The sequence below is a fragment of the Nanorana parkeri genome, unplaced genomic scaffold (assembly GCF_000935625.1).
Source record: "Nanorana parkeri isolate BGI_ZX_2015 unplaced genomic scaffold, ASM93562v1 scaffold778, whole genome shotgun sequence".
Taxonomy (NCBI): domain Eukaryota; kingdom Metazoa; phylum Chordata; class Amphibia; order Anura; family Dicroglossidae; genus Nanorana; species Nanorana parkeri.
The window spans coordinates 356,224-375,849 of record NW_017307046.1 but is presented as its reverse complement, the minus strand read 5'-3'; the positions used below and the strand labels follow the sequence as shown (position 1 = coordinate 375,849).

At 44.1% G+C, this 19,626-nt stretch overlaps 1 protein-coding gene across 1 annotated transcript in view; it reads left to right on the top strand.

Annotated features, from left to right (window-relative positions):
• The window catches only part of NCS1 (neuronal calcium sensor 1), a 97,798-nt gene that overhangs the window by 38,238 nt on the left and 39,934 nt on the right, over positions 1–19,626 (top strand). Inside the window, exon 2 of the mRNA XM_018564748.1 lies at positions 9,483–9,507. Coding sequence (XP_018420250.1) covers positions 9,483–9,507 — 25 coding nt within the window. The remainder of the gene's footprint in view (positions 1–9,482; positions 9,508–19,626) is intronic.

The following is a 19,626-nucleotide window of genomic DNA, read 5'->3' as shown; positions in this document are numbered from 1 at the left end:
ACCTTAGTGCACAAAATACGCTACATAGGCAAAATTATGTGGATACTCCATTCAAATGATTTGAGTTTGGGTGTTTCTAGTGAAAGGTACTGTTAATGTTACAGCACAAAGCCAGCTTCATAAAGACATAGTTTAATGTGCAGGAATCTGAGTGACCTGCACAGAGCCCTGGCCTCAACCCTACTGAATACCTTTTTAGGATGAATTAGAAACCATTTTCGAGCTAGGTCTTCAAATCCAACATCCAAACTCTTGTGGAAATCCTTCCAATAACATTGGAGAATGTTATACTCGTAAAGAAGGGCGGGACAAACTTTATATCAATGATCATGGTTTTGGAATGGGATGTCAAACAACTCATACAGGTAGTCATCCACAAACTTATGGCAGCATACAGTAGTATATAAATGGCTTCTAATTTTCATAAGAATATAGTAGAATACAGTCTGGGCAATTATCTATTTACCTTTGGGGATTGGGATGTATTTCCCCCCCACCTCAGTAGCATGTTGGGCCACACTATATATAGGGTTTCTACCCTCTCCTGGATCAGCTGTAGGATTAGTGTTTCGAGGATTCATGGAATTTTTCTTCTGAACTCAATGGACATGTGTCTTTTCTTTAACCTAGAGATATTTTATTGCTTTGTGTAAAACAATAAATAAAAAGACTAGAATTCTTGAATAAGTTGATCAGAGTAGTCCTTGTCAGTGTACTTTTAGATGGAAGAAAAGTAAATACATGAAACCTGACATTTTCAGCAGCGATGCATGTGGGAGTGACTGATCGCCTACACATAGAGGGTTTGTGGGATGGATTCCCGTTTATGAGAACGAAGACTACCCGTACACTAGAATCCAGTACGATGACATCAGTGACGATCCAGGCAAATGAAAAATGCCCATCCAAGTTTTTGCTTTTCCACATAGAGGACTATTTATAAAGCGGTGCGCACAAATGTTTGTCCCCAGTAATGTACCAAATTCTGAACAAAGATTAGCCGCACATTAAAGTATATGCACACCCAGCCCATAAAATCTTATAAGTAAATGTAATTTCAAAAGTCATGCTCTGTCTTTTTTTAAATCTTCAGCTTCCATGGAATATTTTTCATTAAGATAACACTTGGTGATCCTGCCATGAAGGTTGTGGGACATACGCTTGGAGCACTGTGGTGTATAGGAAGCAGGTCTGCTTTGTTGACCAGTTTAGGTTTACGTCGGACAGATTTTACATTGTCATACAGGTCTATGGTAATGAAAAACCTGCTGCTTGATGCAGGGCAGAAGGAAGTCAACTGCAGGACAGATGTGCCTGTCAATGTCCTCCTTTTTGAAAAAAGCCCCAAAACAAATGAACATGTGCATTTATTATATTTTTTCATTGGATCCAGTAAAGCATTGCAACTGGAATCAGTGAATTGTGGGTGCAATGTTCTGGCTCCTGTAAATTCTCCCTCCTTTCCATGTCCGTACCTCAATACGGACATGTAGGGGGCTATTCACAAAGGAGCCAAAGGATCCAGCTGTAGCTTCAGCTGATCCTTCGGCTCTCTTCGGCCGCCGGATCCCTTCGGTTCAGTCAAATCGAAGGGCTGCTGTACGGGCTATTCACAATAGCCCGTACAGCAGCCGAAGGGGGCCGAGCGGCTCAGCCGAGCTCAACTGAGCCGAAGTGTCAGCCGAAAACGGGCTGCCGAAGGCCGGCCTTTCGCCCCGCAAATGACAGCTGGGCGGAGCCAGCCGTGATCTCGCTGCTGGCTCCACCCAGTTGTAGTGCCGTCAATACAAGCCCAAAGCCCGTTGACACCTGCCCTAAAAGTCAAAAACGTCGGTTACAGAATAAACAGCTAGCGAGGGCATATATTTTTGCAAAAAAAAAAAGTTCATTTTGAATAATCCGCTGTTTTAGGTTTTAGTGTTATTTTAATTTGCTAGAACAAGTTATTTCCTCCCTAACCCCCTGAATGTTACATTGAACAGACTCCGTGCAGCGAGGATTAGACGGTACCACTGTATCGACCAAAATAGGATTCTTACAAGCAGCTCTCCGCTGCTTCTTAGTGGAATAAGATTTGGTTCACGTTACAAAAAGTGTGATTGAACTCTGTTTTCCATGGTTGACGTCACAGTTGCTTTGTCCTCCCATAGATCCCACATGGCTGTTAGTAGCTATGTGTATACATTTCAAGTAGATGGGGTGACCTTTAGTTTGCTAAGGCGCAGTGTAGTATAATCAATTGCCATGTTGCTTTTTTCTTTCATAAAATGCTGTTTCTAATTTTTTTTTTTCATCATTGCACAGGGCTGGCTTCCTGATGGTGACAACAGTGGCTTAGTGTGTCAGCAGGGCTGCTCGTAGTCTCCATCAGAGGGCCAGTGTGAGAGGGTGACAACACAGGAGCATAATTAGGAGACATTTGTCACCAGAAAGCAGGAGGTGCCTGAACAGGGACTTTCAAGGCAGGATCACCGGGTGCTGTTATAATAAAAGCTGCAGGCTTACAAATATTGGTTGCAGCTTTTGAAATTATATTAACATCTTAAAATTAGATTTTAGTGATCAAGCTTAGATCTGCATTAAAGCAGAAAGCCAGGGTTAATCTTTTTCGATGTAAATATCCATATCTGATATCCGGAGAGCCACTGGGGATGCTGAGTATAACTGTAGTAGTCCAGCTACATAGAGTGATAGGTGATCTGGGTGCAGCTCCAGTGTCTTCCCCTCTGCACAATGAGCACAGAGAATCGCTCACTTGGCCATTCAGAGAATACCTTGTAATTTATTTTTAAGGAATACAAGGTTTTCTTTAGTTCCATCTTGTACAGTTGTACTGACTCCTCATGTACTGAGATTGCGTACTCTGATTTCACTGCACACCGTGAGCTTCTTACAACATGCATTAGAAACTACAGCAAGTCAGATAGAGCCCATCTCATTTCCTGGCTGGAGGATATCCACCATTATCTAGTTCTTTCCTTCCCAGTTTGGCTGTCCCTGGCCCGACCCCTTCATTCATTGGATTTCAGTTGTTTCCCAATCATGGAGGCTCAGCATCCTGGTTTCAGGAAGCCATGTACAGCACCCTGCCAGCCCCCCCAAACAGCAAAATGATCTGCTAGCATTGCATAGAGAAGCACACAGACCTAGTGATGTCATCACTGGGTCTACAATAAGGTATGTTTTGAAAACAAAGGTTTTTATATAATAATTTAATTAGCATGTTGATGGGAGTCTTGAAGGGAGCCGAAGATAAAGAGTGCATATAGGTTGGCAGTTTCTGTAAGCATTAGCAAAGGATGAGTTGTTACAGACAAGGAAATATTATGAGTAGTGTAACCTGACATTATCTACTGTAAGTCAGTGGTGGTCACCACCCTATCTGCGTCTGTGGAGATACTACAGTAGATGGTCAGGGACTGTGGACATGCTTCATGAGATGGATAGAGACAGCAGGCATGCTAAAAGAGGTGGTTAGAGAAAGCAGGAATGCTACAGAAGATAAAAACTGTGGACGTGATACCGGAAAATTTTACGGACTAGACATGCTCTGGAAGATGGTTAAAGCCTTTTGGCAAGCTAGAGGAAATGGTTAGACAGAGACTGTGGGCATGTTCAATGAGACAGTTAGATACTGTGGTCACGCTCCAGGAGATGGTTAGCGGCTGTGGTCATGCTTTAGAAGATGGTTAGCGACTGTGGTCATGCTCCGGAAGATGGTTAGCGACTGTGGTCATGCTCCAGAAGAAGGTTAGCGACTGTGGTCATGGTCCAGAAGATGGTTAGAGACTGTGGGCATGCTCCAGAAGATGGTTAGAGACTGTGGGCATGCTCCAGAAGATGGTTAGCATCTGTGGTCATGCTCCAGAAGATGGTTAGCATCTGTGGTCATGCTCCAGAAGATGGTTAGCGACTGCGTTCATGCTCCAGAAGATGGTTAGCATCTGTGGTCATTCTCCAGAAGATGGTTAGCGACTGTGGTCATGCTCCAGAAAATGGTTAGAGACTGTGGGCATGCTAGAGGAAATGGTTAGACAGAGACTGTGGGCATGTTCAATGAGACAGTTAGATACTGTGGTCACGCTCCAGGAGATGGTTAGCGGCTGTGGTCATGCTCCAGAAGATGGTTAGCGACTGTGGTCATGCTCCAGAAGATGGTTAGCATCTGTGGTCATGCTCCAGAAGATGGTTAGCGACTGCGTTCATGCTCCGGAAGATGGTTAGCATCTGTGGTCATGCTCCAGAAGATGGTTAGCGACTGCGGGCATGCTCCAGAAGATGGTTAGCATCTGTGGTCATGCTCCAGAAGATGGTTAGCGACTGTGGGCATGCTCTAGGAGATGGTAAGAGACTGTGGTTATGCTTCAGGAGATGGTTGGAAAACATGGTTATGCTTCAAAAGATGCACAGACAGCGACCATACTGCAGAAGCCTAAAGACAGCAGGGGTGCTACATAAGATGTTCAGAGACTGTGAGCATGCTACTAAGAGGTGGCTGGACACAATGGGTGGTTAGAGACTATAGCTATGCAACAGCATGTGGTTAGAGGCATCAGGCATGCTGCAGGTGATGGTTAGAGACCTTGGGTATGCTACAGGAAGTGCTTAAACACAATGAGCATTCTACAGGAGATGGTTAAAGACCATGGCCATGCTCCATCAATAAAAACATGATTTTGATACCTTTTTTTTTTTTCTTCTTCTATTAAATGAAAAGTATGTTTGTTTTTTTTTCTCTTGTCGGTAGTGGCCCCGCCAGGCAGACAAGTGACACACAGAGGCGCCTCTCTATCCCGCACAGCCGCTCATACATGCAGAGCGGCGGAGGATGAAGCGGCGCTGTCTGGAGGGGGGGGCATGAGGAAGCTTTCGGGCCCCCCCCAACAGGCGGAACGCCAGGGCCCGGTCGCAATTGCGACCGTTGCGACCCTGGTAGTTCCGCCAGTGCTCCAGGAACCGGTAAACTGTGGCCATTCTTCAGGAGATGGTCAGAGACTGTGGCTATGCTCCAGGAAATGGTTCCACAGGAGACTGTGGACATGTGAAGAGGGTATAAGACTGAGGGCATGCTACAGGAGATGGTTAGAGACTGCAGGCATGTTGCAGATGAAGGAGACTGGGAGTGTGCTATACAGGGAGGTCCAGACACTACAATCTTGTTACAGGAGTGGTTGGAGACTGCAGATCTATTTTATGAGCCTGCTAGGGATCTTTGACTTTACAAATTGCTCCTTCCTCATTTGTGCTCTCTATAGGTTCTTTAAAAATGACTGTTATCACTGTTAATATTCCAATGAGAAGAGCAAACTAAGCCAAGTATTCCCCTTTACTTGGGAATACTTTTCACTTACCCAGGTAGGGAAAACATTGACTGCAGTTTCAGAGGGCTGCGTGTTGCCATCAGGTCGGGGACTAGGTTTATTAATGTTTGTCTTGTATGTTCTGTGCAGCTGCTTTATAACATAGGGGAATAGGTGTGTACAGAGCTGATCCCAGACACTCAAGCATTGCCATCAGCAGTTTTATGTGCTGTTCTGAAGCACTGAAATTGCCAATGCGGAGAAAAACACAATGTGCCAGCAGCACATGTTAGTCTATAGCAGTGTACTCACCAGTATTATCTTTTTATATTAGCAGCCTGTGATATTACTTGGCATTGTCTGCTGTTCTTTCTCATTTCATTTTAATAGATGGGGGAAAAAATGCAGAAAAACAGGAAGAAACATAATGTAAAAACAAGAGAAAAATAACAGAAACTTTAACAAAGAAACAGAAATAAATGTTTATCTTGCATAATAAAGGCCATGTAATGGCCTTCATATTCCTAAAAATATATCGGGGGTTTAGAAAAAAAATAAGCTTTGGCTTAAAGTAGAATTAAAGTCTCTCTTTTTTTGGCATATAAGCAGTAGATACTGTATATGCCCCATGATTATAAAAAAGTAGGTACATTCTTAAAGGAGAACTATGAGGTGAGTGCTTTTCACTCACCTCATAGTTCTAGCCGACCTGTGACAATGAGACTGTCACAGATCGGCTCAGTAGATAGGGAGGGGAGCGAACACATACCGGCGTTCGCTCACTTCTCGATCCTGTCACAGCTCTCTGCCGTGACAGGGGAGGCGCTGGATTCCCCCCTCCCCGCTCCGATCCGCCAGCGCTGACTGGCGGATTGGGCGGGGGAGGGGGCGGGTACAGCTGGCTCTGCCTCTAGATAGGCAGAGCCAGCTGTCACTCACGCAGCTGGGCGGATCCAGACAGTGTTGCTCGCGATATACTGAGCTTAGGGTGACGGGAGGACGCTAGTTTGTGTCCTCCCGTTACCCTAAGGAGAACTATGGGGAAAAGCCCTAACCCCATAGTTCTGCTTTAATTACTTACTTGTTCCAATGCTGCTCGCTCCCGGCTGAAGAACTCCTGGCTCTCGAACGGTTGTGAAGGAGGAAGTGTGCGTGCACATGCGCAGTAGAGAGGGGGGGTGAGAGAATGAAAGTGAAAAAGTGAATGGACGCAGCCGGGAGCGCACACACTGAACAGACTGTGGGACACGAGGAGCCTGCGGTAGATCAGAGACCGGCACCAGCACTGGAGGGACTATTGGAAACGAGAGGAATGAAGAAGATGATCGTATCAAGAGGCAACAAATAAGGTAAGTGCTAACAGCAGCATGAGGGGGAAGAAAATATAGCCTTTAATGTCACATTAATGGATGTAGGGGTCAACTCCAGTGGAAGATGGGAGCAGTGTGGAATTGATTATTCTGCCTGGTGGGGAGGGTGTCCATGACCAAGATGTGCTGCTTCTCCGGTAGAGGTCTAAGACCTCGATGGACTGGCGGGGGAGTCTGCATCACAAAACTAACTTCCAAATCTTTTGGCAGGTAAAGTAGTTCACATATACTGTATGTTTCAGTTGTGCATTGAGCTGTTTGCCTTGGGATATGCTTTCATATATTTTTATGTTATTTCCCGGGGTTCTAGAATATCCGCCAACCAACAGAGAAATCATAAAGGCATATGGCATCATTAAATTATTCCTTCCCCCTGGCAGTGCTCCCAGGCACTTATGCTTCATCTACCCCAAGATGATACTTACTGAAAGTCACCTTTACAGAAGAAGGCTAAAAGGCGGCAGCTGTTTTTCTATACGAGCGCTAGTAATGACCTTCTTAATACATTTGCCCTTTCTTGTCCTTGTTGTGTCAGCAGAATGTAAGCAGAGTCACATCTGGTACATGCCATGGCTATATACATATACATCTGGGGAGGCACCTACCTCTTGCTTTGCCTAATGGCTATGTATGTTTTGATTGTCAGCATCCACAACCATGGGGGCTCCATCTGTGCACGTAGCACTCATGTTTTCAGTGTATCAAAGTAAGCATCCCAGGATCCAATATATCTGATGCAAGCTCACAATTGGCTGGCAGGGAGCTGGTGAGCTAAAGTGATTCTAGGGTGTCTTCTTTCTGCAGTTTCTCTTCACTTCATTTTGTTTACATGTTTCTTGACACTGTAGTGAAGTCAAGTGCTTTATAGAAAGAATCCATTTGCCACTGAAGACATTGGGGGGAATGTATCAAAGCAATCGCGACAGTTTTAGCCTCTTAGATAATTTTTTTTAAATGTGCAAATCTGTCTTTCAACGTACGCTCCTGTTTTCACATGCGCTTGCACTACTTTTCCAACTGCACGTGTTTTGCACATGTTTTCTTTAGAGCTTGCACTCCTTTTTCAGTTGCATGTTTTTTTGCACCTTTTTTGCACGTGTTTTCATCTGCACTTGTTCTATCTGAAACTGGAGCATCACTTAAGAAGTCCACATGACCACTTCTTCAAGATGCGACAGTTAAGCTTTTTGCCTGAAGTTACAAGTCTTCTTTCCTGGAGTCTATTAAACCTCATTTATCAACAACATTACACTAGCTTGATAAATCTGGTGCAAATATATTCTGTGCAAGTTCAAACACTCGCAATTACTACGATAAATTTCCCCCATTGTATTGTATCCAGGTATTGTGTATATATATCCAAAACTATTTTTTTCTTTTTCGTTTGCGATAGGGAAGGGATAAAGTGGTCAGATCACTCACTGCAGGTTCACATGGGGCTCTTTAAAGTTAATCTATACTTACAGTACCTTTCCTTCCTGAGCCCTGGTCTTAAAATGCTGCCACTACTATTATCACCCAGCTCCATCAGAAAAAAAAAAAAAAATTGATGGACTACACTTTAAGGCAGTGGTTCTCAACCTGTATAACCCGGGGACCCACATTTGTCCTTGGTCATCAAGTCGCACTGCAATGGAACACACAGCATTGCGGTACCGCGTGTTCCGGTGCGAGAGATCGAACAATAAGTGGGAGGTGCGTTTGGGATGCCATTCAAAAGATCCACCCAGTCTCCATACCTTATGAGAGCTGGAGTTGATCCTCAGCCTGGGGTCCAGTGTGGGCTGCTGTGCTGTGATTGAGCTCCATCCATATGTGCAATGCTTGAACAGCTCCCTTGCGTGCGCTGTAGAGGTGCCAGGAACCAGAATGTGACATCACTCCGGTCCAGGCACCTCTACAGGACACGCGAGGGAGTTGTACGTACGTACGTACGTACGTACGGAGCTCACTCATGGCCATAGCCCCAGCCCATCCCACCTCAAGCAGACACTCGGCACCAGGCAGCATATTTTGATTGGCTGCTTGGCGAGAGAACTGACAGGAGGAGCCGCTCACCTAGCACAGTGGAAGGCACACGCAACCCACTGAACATGGGGCCGCGACCCACTTTTGGGTCACGACCCACCAGTTGAGAACCATGGCTTTAAGAAATAAAAAACTTACTTTGCAGTGGGGCTACTTCCACACTTCAAGGGTTAAGTGCTTTTTGTCTGAGGGACCAGTCTAGCAGCCCAGAGGAAGCTAACATCAGGTAAGTAGATCTGCTTTATTCCAGCCCCTAGAAAAAAAAGAGGGAGATAATTCCACTGCAAGGGTTTTTTTGTTTTTTTAATTTGACTGGAGTTCTGCTTCTTTAAAATCAAATTGCAACACAGTTTGTGTAGCAATTTTATATATGACATTTTTTTTACAAAGGTGGAGTGTTCTTTTAGAGATCCTTGAATGAAATGTTGCCGTTTTAAAGGGTGCTATGAAAATGCCTGGAATTTTGATTCAACTAGGAAAAAGAAAAATCAGATTTGGTCTTTCAATGTTTACATTCACGGTCCGCACTGCCGCTTGAAATTTCCTTTTTCTTTCACATTAGTTTGGATTAGATGAGCCATATTTCTATAATAGTTCTGTAGCACGGAACGTGATTCACTCATTGTGGTTTCATGTGGTGAATAATCTTAAAATAAAGGTGCCGTTGAACGGCGCTCCCTGTGCGGTCTCGTGTGTTAGAACTTTTACCAGGGCTGATTTTCTGGGGTGGAATAAGCGGATGTGCAGTCTAATAGTCTAAATTCTCCCTTGTTTTGTCTTGCAGTTACCGAGAAGGAGGTGCAGCAATGGTGAGTCACTGGATTATTCTTAACTCTAAACTGTGTCGTGTTTGTGGTTATATCTAGAGTTCTTGCGCATGGTTTGAGACTTACGGCTCGGTCACACTATGTCTGTTGAGCTGTGTTGATCTGCATTGATCAACGTAGGCTCAACCCAAAGGCACAGAGAAAATGATTGTTTTCTGTGCCCTGTTAATGCCATACATGTGTGGTGGGGTGTGCTGCGTAAAAAAAGCAGCATGCATACATTTTTACGCAACGCAACTCATCACTGCACAGCGGTGTATAGGGTTTGATGAACTGTCATTTTGTGACATATCAATAATTTTTTTTAAAAAGGAGAAAAAGAGATCGGTGTTATTGTATTGTACTACTGTATTGTAACAGTGCCCCTACACAATGTGCACCGGCACTCGCACGTTTTAGTGCACTGGCTTTATGGAAGAGCCTCTTTCATAAAGTTTTTTTCTAGTTTTGGGTTGAGTGGGTAAGGGTTAGAACCTCTGTCGTTTTTAATTGTTGTCTGTGTCCCCATAGAGGAGATTTCTCTTCTCTTCCGGTTCTGTCTGACACCCATACCCATGAGAGGACGTGAGAGGAAATCTCCATGATAGGGACAAAGGCAGCAATAAAATCTTAACAGAGGGTCTAAGCCCTCCTTACTCTACTAGAAGACATGTTTTTACTTTTCTCTGTGTCCTTGTTGGGGGATATGACTTCACTTTCTATTCAATATGATATCCATCAAGTTGACAGGAATTTCGGAAAAAGTTAAATTTAGGGGGTTGCTGGTCTTCCCACTAACCTGCATTGGTATAATGGGAAGGGATTTAAAAAACAAAAACAAACCATCCTTTGAGTTAGACTTTAAAGACAAATATGGGTCTATTTATAAATATTTTCACACAGGATTCATACATTTGTATAATTGGATTCATTTGGAAAAGTGTGAGTTCTGGGTGAAAGTTGTGTGAAAAAAAAAATATAACTAGATCCCATAGTGTCTCTTAATGCATCTTACACATGGCACTACTGGGGGAAAAAAAGTACATAATGGTAAACGGCCCTTGAGTTTATAATTTGAATCGTTATTATAATCAATAAATTTTCTCTTGTAGACAAAAATAGTTTTCTTCTCAAACGTATGTCAATAAACATTACCTGTGCAGGACAAAGCAAGAGGTTCATTCAGTTGTCTGTCTGCTTTGCCCATTATACTCGCCTTACCTTCATTCTCCCACTACTATGGGTATGGGAGCCAGGGGAGGACTGGGCTGAGGAGCAGGGGTGCGTTTCCACCTTGAACCAGTACAATTAAAGGAGAACTATGAGGTGAGTGAAAATCACTCATTATCATAGTTCAAGCCGACGTGTGACAATGAAACTGTCACACGTCGTTTCAATAGATCGGGAAGTGAGCGAACGCATACCGTCGCTCGCTCTCTTCTCGATCATCTCCCTGCAGAGAGCAGTGACCGTCAGTCACGGCTTTCATGCAGGAATTCCCCCCCCCCTCCCTGCTGCGATCCTCCAGCGCTGACTGGCGGAACGGACAGGGGAGGGGGCAGGTACAGCTGGCTCTGCCTCTAGATAGGTAGAGCCAACTGTCACTCACGCAGCTGGGTGGATGTCGACAGCATTGTCGGGATCTGTCCCGGCTGTGGCGGTCTAGGTATACCGCGAGCTGTAGCTCGTAATATACTGAGCTTTGGGTCACGGGAGTACGCTAGTATATGTCCTCCTGTGACCCTTAAGAGAACTATGGGGAAAACCACTTACCCCATAGTTCTCTTTTAATGTAGGTTGGACTGGTGGTCCCTGAGTGGAGATACTTCCCTATTCAGACAGCAATCAGAGCAGTCCAGCAGTCAGTGGTATCTTCTGCCCACCTGTGAGGTATGGGTGGCCATAAATGTGACACTTCGGTATATGTAATGCTAGAAAAGACTGCAGATATACTAGAGGAAATGATGGTCAGAGACTGTGGACATTCTACCGGTTTGGTTGGAGAGTGGAGACATGCTGCAGAAGACAGTGAGAGACTGGGGGCATGTTACGTGATGCTAGCAGAAATAATTGCAAGAGGAACCTGTAACTCCCTCCTTTCCCTTCCATGATACAGCGATGGATGTCTAAGGGACCAATATCCAGATCTTAGTGTTGTCACAGGGGGTAAAAAAAAGAATCATTAGCCCTGTATAAGCTCCGACCAGTGTTGAACAAATGTTTTTGGGATCTTAACCGCGGGTTTCCACACCCCTTGGGGGTATGTAAACCAAATGATGGGGCATTGAACATTAAAAAAACGAAATTGAGAAGAGATTCTCTGCAATATTGAACCTGAAATCAACTTGATGTGTGATATGACAGGCGAGTAACTGGACCTCAATTTCATGTTTTGATTGACCAAAGCAACAGCAAAAATGTTACTAGTTGCAGCTATCCTGTGTATTTGTGATTTGTATTTTCATGTAAATATGATGAAATCCTTATGGCTTTCTTTTAGCTGTCTGTTCCTAGTTATCTATATGTAAAGTGAAACCCAGCTGTTGACACGCTGTAAAACTAAACTCCAGGAAAAAGACAAATCCACCCTTGTAGTGGGGCTCCCAGTGCACTGCAAAGCTTAAAGAAGAACTTTGGAGAAAATCAAAAACTTAGCCTTTCAGTGGGGCTACCCCTGCAGTGTAAGGGTTAAGTTCTTGTTTTTTCTAGGTGGTTGAAATAAAGCAGATATACTCAACGGATCCTTGGTCCCCCTGCAGCCATCACTCGCTCCCTCAACTCCAGCTATAGAATGTGCCTTGGCATCCTCACGTCTAATGCAAGTCAGTAGACCACTGGAGCCCAGGGGAAAATAAACTGCAAACCAGTCCTAGCTGCCCAGAGGGAGCCGACGGGATCGAGGATCAGGAGAGTAGTACAGCTTTGCATCCCCTAGACTAGTGGTTCTCAACCTGTGTAACCTCAGGACCCATATTTGTCCTCGGTCATTAAGTCGCGACCTAAGTCGCTCTGCAATGGAACGCACAACAGTGTGGGCTGCTGTGTTTTGACGGAGCTCCATCCATATGTGCATTACTTGTACAGCTCCCATGTGCGCCCTGTAGAGGTGCCAGGAGCCAGAATGTGATGTCACTCCAGTCCAGGCACCTCTATAGGACATGCGAGGGAGCTATAAGCAATGCACGTATGGATGACGCTCCCTCACGGCCATACCCCCAGCCCACAACACGTCACGTCGACACTGCTATGGGCAGCATATTTTGAATGGCTGCTCACTCAGTGTGAGACTGGTCAGTACTGCTCTAGGGGGAGGGGGAGGAGCCTCTCACCTAGAAAAGTGGAAGGCATGTGACACGGGGCCGAGACCCACTTTTGGGTCACGACCCACCAGTTGAGAACCAAGGCCCTAGACAAAATGAGCACTTACCCTTGCTGTGCAGGGATAGCCCCACTGCATGGGTAAATTTTTGTTTAAACATTTTCCTGTTCTTCTTTAAATGGTAATTTATGCCTTGGGAACCAGTACAACATTACTTTTCTGCACCTAATCCCTCACTCCGATGGCTCTCTCAGTACTATAAAACCTGGTTCCTCAGCCTCTTCTTTTATGGCGCTCCAGTAGCCGCAAGCAATTTGACATCATCCAGTACACTGCAAGGCCAATAGATCTTCTATGTAAGGATGCTGAGGGGGACTGCCTACAAATTGGAGCATTTAAGAGAAGGGTTGAGTGCCCGCTGCCGGAGAGCAAGTGGTAGGGTTAGTAAAAGTCTTTTTACTGGTACCCTAGACATAAATAAGTATTTAACCCTTTTACCCAATGGTCCACTTTAAAGCCATTCTGGTACCTAATAAGACTGCTGATGATATTGATCTTGACAGTCTGGTGAAGGGGGTGTGGGAACATAGGGCCATCCATTGGGGGTCTGTAATCTTTAAAAAGTTAAGAAACCCCCAATCTAATCCACGATCGATTGTTTGTTATTACGTGTATGCCCAACTGCGCCACAACCGGCTTAGGAACACATTTTTTGCACCTTTTTACAAAGATGTGCCAGTTCCTGAATGCTGTCGCTGTATACATTGTCCTCAGATTCCTGGATTCTTTATTGTGGAGGTAGTCTGTTTCTTTCTGTAGAACAGCAGGAAATGTGCCTTATAAGTCTCTGAGAGTCTAGAGGAGCAGTCGGAACGTGCCGATTTGAGCTCAGCAGATGAGTATAATTGACACGCTGAGTATTTTGAGGAATGCATGAAACCAGGAATCGGCAATGTAAAAAAAAAAAAACCATTTGTCTTTTCATATTCCTCTTCTGCTCTCATGCCGCGAGCTGCGGAGAAAATGACATGCTGTGCAAGCTGCATTAATTGGAAAATAAACAGCTTTCACTCCCAGCATGCACTTCAAGGGAAACCATAACACATATTTCCAGATATTGTAATGTTTATAATAAAGGGAAACTATAATGGCTTTGAGTCAACTTTTTTGACATAATATATATATTTATAATATATACAGTATATTTACTTTAAGCTGTTTACAAGCTTTGTTATACAAATAAACATGAGAAAGGATTCTCCAGGATCTCTGGGCTAGCTAAAGAGAAAGCACAGAAGCATCTACCTGCCATGGGACTGGCTGTGTCTAATTAAAGCCTTAGAGACGTCCAGTAAGGGAAGATTCAATGCTCTGACTATTGTGCTCTGTCAATAACAGATGTTTTACAGTAGTAGGTAGTTAGAAGACAGAGGGAAGCTTTTAATACAGAGCCTACAGCTCCCTCTGCTGGCTGGATAGAAGACTTCATAATATTACGGTTTCATATTTTTCTATAATATAAGGAAGATATTTGCAATACGTTTTCTTTTTTTTAAAGTTCTGACCATAATAAATAAAGAAAATATATGAAATCATTATACAGTCCCTTGAAAGTTTCGTATTTGACTATCACATTTTAACATTCTTTCTATACCCTATTTTTGTTATTGCATTATATATATAAAGATTGATGATTCTTCCTTTAGTGGCTATCTGTACATCAGGCAGGGTCATCAGTCTGAGCAGCAACAACTGATAAGAAAATGTGACCCCAAATCTCCGTTAAGCAGAACTTCCCCTTCACTCTGCCTGAGTACAGGGCCAGCACACCGTCAGCTTCACCCTTAGTGAATCCAGGAGGGGCAGGAACTATGTGAGAATGGAGCTGGGTGGTGGAGTCTGTGCTGAGATGGTTATTAACAAATGATGGCCATCTTGGCTCAAGCCACGTCTCATCTCTTCTCCCCCCCGACACCGCCCATTGAGAAGCGTCTGTCCGCTTCTAGATGTACTGAAGCCAGACATCATGTCTGCACCGTCTCCATACAGTGTAAATGGAAGGTTTCACAGAGAAAGGGCAGATAAAAGAACACCAGTACATGCAGTCATGTATTCACTACAAATCATGAAGTGTGTTTCTTTCACCAGATAATGTAATCATCTGAATTTGACTTGGTATCATCCTCCTGTAATCCCCTATACATCAGAACTCAGACTAGGAGGGGTTAGCACTCTGAGCCAATTCCATGTGATATGTATATATAAAGTATACATACTGTATATGCTGGTGAGGAAGATGCTGATGGGAGGAGAGAGCAGATAGATTATCTCATGTGATGTGCTACACAGCGCAGCTCTAAAAGAATCAACCTAACCACTCAACCATCACGTTCTCAAACAATTCTTCCCCACACAGCTACCTCCTCATGTATCACTTCCCCCTCCCTTTTAGATTGTAAGCCCTCAGGGGCAGGGCCCTCCTTACCATCTTGTTTTGAATTGTATTGTGATTGTAATGTCTTCCTTATATTGTAAAGCGCTGTGCTTTAACTGTTGGCGCTATAATTGCAGACATGCTTGCGTTGGTGAAAGAAAGGGGTACCCTGAATGAGACATACCTTACCCCAGGCCTCATAGTTCCCTTGGGTGTGTAGGCTGGCAGCCAAGCATGTAGTCATTGTTATTTTACAAGCCAGAAGATTAGTAAATTTGTTAAGCACAGCTTGTTTGAGAACACACTCCCAGCCTATTGGTAGACAATGAAGGAGCAGCAGAACACTGGTGAGCCGTCCCTCTGCTCAATTTGTTCTCCCAATGTGAGTACTGCTGTGTGGGTGGTTAATGGAGTTAATAATAGACTGAAGACATATATAGGTACTCACACTAGCTGCCTTTAGAATACATTTGCATTGCTGCACTAATTGTTTTTTTAGGGGTTTTTTTTTTTTTATTTGTCTGGATTTTGGCTTATGAACTTCCATAACTTTCATGAAGTTCTGCACTCAGACAGGCTTCAAGTCTGCTGTAGAATTCAGAACTCAATTAAGCATTCAGTACCCGACATGTGCAATACTACTGCTTTACAGTTCCTTTTGTTACCAATTTAGGTATGATTCACCTCCATAGCACACCGCACTGGTGAATGTATTTCGGTGCCTTGTACATAGACGTCCATATTAATGAGAATGGGTGAATCATTAAATGGGTGAGTCATGCTAACAGAGGGTCATAATTCTGACAACCGGGGGGAAATAACTTTTCATTCCCTATTGCATCTAGTCTGCCTTCTATAACAAACATTCCTAATGCAAATGTCACAGAGACTGGGCTAGATATTTAGAGCGGGATTTATCAACACGGGAGCAGACAAAATCTGGAGCAGCTGTGCATGGCAACCAATCAGCTACTATGTTTTTATTTTCAAATTTTAACTGAACAAACTGAAGAGAGAAGCTTATTGGTTGCCATGGGCAACTGCTCCAGATTTTGTCTGCTCCAGTTATGATACATTCCCCTCAGTTTATGAATACAAATATATATATTTATATTATAATTTATTTATTTTTCCACTTTGAGTTTCTTCTATTGATTATGTTGATTTGTGTCCGTACATTGAGCCTTCTATTGTGCTGCTCCTACACTAGTCTTAAATTGGTTTGCCAAACCATGCTAACTCTTGACCTAGTCTCACATTCTTCTAATATAACATCTCCCACGCTTCAAGAAGAAGTCAAGTCAACGCTTTTTATTCAGCTTAGTTTTGAAAATAGGTTGGGGATCCTCGCACTTCCTGTCCTGCTGTCTAGTACTATCAAGCACAGGCTGTTGTGGGGATTCTGTTCAATGGGGGCACAGCAATAAACCTTTTTGTATTTTTGAGTAGGGTGGTAAAGAGATGAAACCTGTTGGAATCCATGTTGGCATAATTACCTGAATTCATGTCTTAAGCATGTAGATTTTCGTATGAGCATTCATACGAAAAGTCTCGTCGGAACTGGTGTGTGACTGGATTCTTTTTATCTTTCCAGTCTAGCAATAAGAACCTGACAAAAGTTCTAAACCTAATCCGCTCTATGCGAAACTAAAGAAAAAGTGTTGGCTTGACTTTAAAGTGAACCTGTCATGTTCATCCACTAACATTCCTGCCAAAGCAAAGGCAAGTCTGTGGTGCATGCAAGTGCCTTTGATCGCATCTAATGCAGGTCCATTGACTTGCATTAGACGTCAGGACATCGAGGGACAGGGGAGAGAGGTAAGTGCTGACCACCACGGGACTGAGAATCAGGAGAGTATATCTGCTTTCTTTGAGCCCCCGGTGGCCATTGTGGGCACATCTGTAGTGCTCGATTACCCACACCCAGAAACAGCGTTGGCAAAAGAACCCGTATAGCAGAAGTATATCTGCTCCAGAAGTCCTAATGGGTAAGGTGGGTGGGAGAGGGGTTCATTGTTGCCTGTAGATGGACTTGAATGTTGTTCTCTATAATATTTCTAGTTCAAAGCACTAAATGTATTATATTTTTTTTATTGTGACCTTGTTTTGTTTTGTAAACGCATCCTAAAAGTAACAAGACTGAAATATTCTGATTGCATAAGCATTTAATCCCAGGAATCTAATATTTTGGAGAGCCATCTCTTGCAGCAGTATCAGCTTTAAGGCTTTGGGGTTAGCATGAATCCAAGCTGGGATGAAAAATGGCGCCAATCAATTTTGGAAAAGTGTAACCTGATTGGAAAACGGCAATTTAAAAAAAAAAGGAACGTCTGTGGCAATATTGCAGAACGTGTACAGTCGATTATATTCCAACATCGGGTTGAAAAACAGTTGTAGTTTGTAGGGTCACTGGTAGGGGTCCATTGTTTTATGTTGTCTATATAACAGCGACAATGTAACTTTTGGTGTGTATAGAAAAACTTTGCCATGATCCTATCCAGGCCGGAGGCAGAGCTGTACTCACTCAGGTTTGTATGTATAGCAGATCCCGATACCTCCTCCCCCTCCTTTCCGGAGCGCCAGTCCCTGGCTGTCTCAAAGGGCGATGTCTTTTGGGGATTTCTGAGCTCCAGACACTCTTAGAAAGAGCTGAGCCTACAGCTAGCAGTCAAGCGGATAACTGAGCTTAGTAATTGAACACACTGTCCTGACTTGGTAAGAATCAAGCTATGAATGGATTACCTGAGACTGTTGGAAGTCAGACGCCTGAACCATAAGATGTGCGTTACAATTTGCGTAATAACGTTGGATTTAAAAGGAAACCTATTCTAAGAGAAACTTAAAGGCTACTGACATATGGCTGCTTCACTGCCATGCTGACCTTTTTTTCATTACTGACTTGAAACAACTATACAGTATAAAGATGGATAGCTTTTGTGTTCACCTTCTGCTTTGCAATGGGGCTCTACTATTTATAAATGCTCACTATGAAGAACTGGGCCACGCTAAGTGAGCTCAGGTAATTGATAAATTACAGCTTAAAATGACCTTTGACTCCTGACACTCAAGCTGAAGCTTTTTTCTGACCCTTCTGGTCTGCATAGGTTTGACCTCACACACTGTTGCCCAGCTTCTGAGTGTATACAAGCATCAAATAACAGAATCCAGTGATTGTTTACATTACTCTTAAAGGAGAACTATGAGGTGAGTGACTTTCACTCAACCTCATAGTTCGAGCCGACGTGTGACAATGAAACTGTCACACGTCGGCTCAATAGATCTGGAAGTGAGGGAACACATACCGTCGCTCGCTCACTTCTCGATCATGTCCCTGCAGAGAGCCGTGACTGTCACTCACGGCTCCCTGCAGGGATTCCACCCCTCCCCGCTCCTCCAGCGCTGACTGGCGGAAAGGACGGGGGAGGGGGCGGGCACAGCTGGCTTTGCCTCTAGATAGGCAGAGCCAGCTGTCACTCACGCAGCTAGGTGGATCTTGACATTAATGTCGTGATCTGTCCCGGCTGCAGCTGTCTTAGTATACCCCGTGCTGTAGCTAGCGATATACTGAGTTTTGGGTCACAGCAGCTAGTTTATGTCCTCCCTTGACCCTTAGGAAAAACACTTACCCCATAGTTCTCCTTTAACAATGGAACACTATTATTTGATGCTGTTATGCGCTCTCAAGAGCTGGGCAACACTTTGTGAAATCTGACCCCTAATACTCATCCCTCCAGCTATATTCTGTCTTTTCTTCCTTTAACTCAGTTGGTGCAAAATACCCGGTGCTTCCAGGTTTGGGGGAGCATGTGATCTCTTTCCATGTGAGAGTGCTTGGGTGTAGTTACCAATCTCCTGGCCTGAGCATGGTCACATGACAGGGGATGATGTCACCATTCCCTCAAAGGCCCCTGCACGGGGTAGTTTGGTGGCAGCTGCAATGGAGGAAGGAGCAGCGGAAGATTGCTGGAGAGAGTGTTTGTGGATTGGGGCAGAACTTTTGGGCAAAGTTACAGTGTCTGTAACAAGCCCCCCAACACACTGATTCATTTCCAGCTATTTCCTGCAGCTTCTTAAATGCAAAATACCTGGAGCTTCTGGTATGGGATTGCATGTGAGCTCCTACCATGTGCCAGTGCTCGTGTCTATCGCCAATCTCTATGCCCGAACACTATCACTGTAATGGAGGGGGTAGTGTCACCGCTCCCTTTAGACTTCAACATGGGTAGTTTTGTTGCCAGCCACAACAAAGGAAAATGCCTTGGTGGAGCGCTGGACAGGTGAGTATTAGTGGGTTGGGGTAGAACTTTACACACACTGAATGGGCAAAGGGACCACATCTCTTTAAGTGACCTTTAAGACTCTTCAAGTG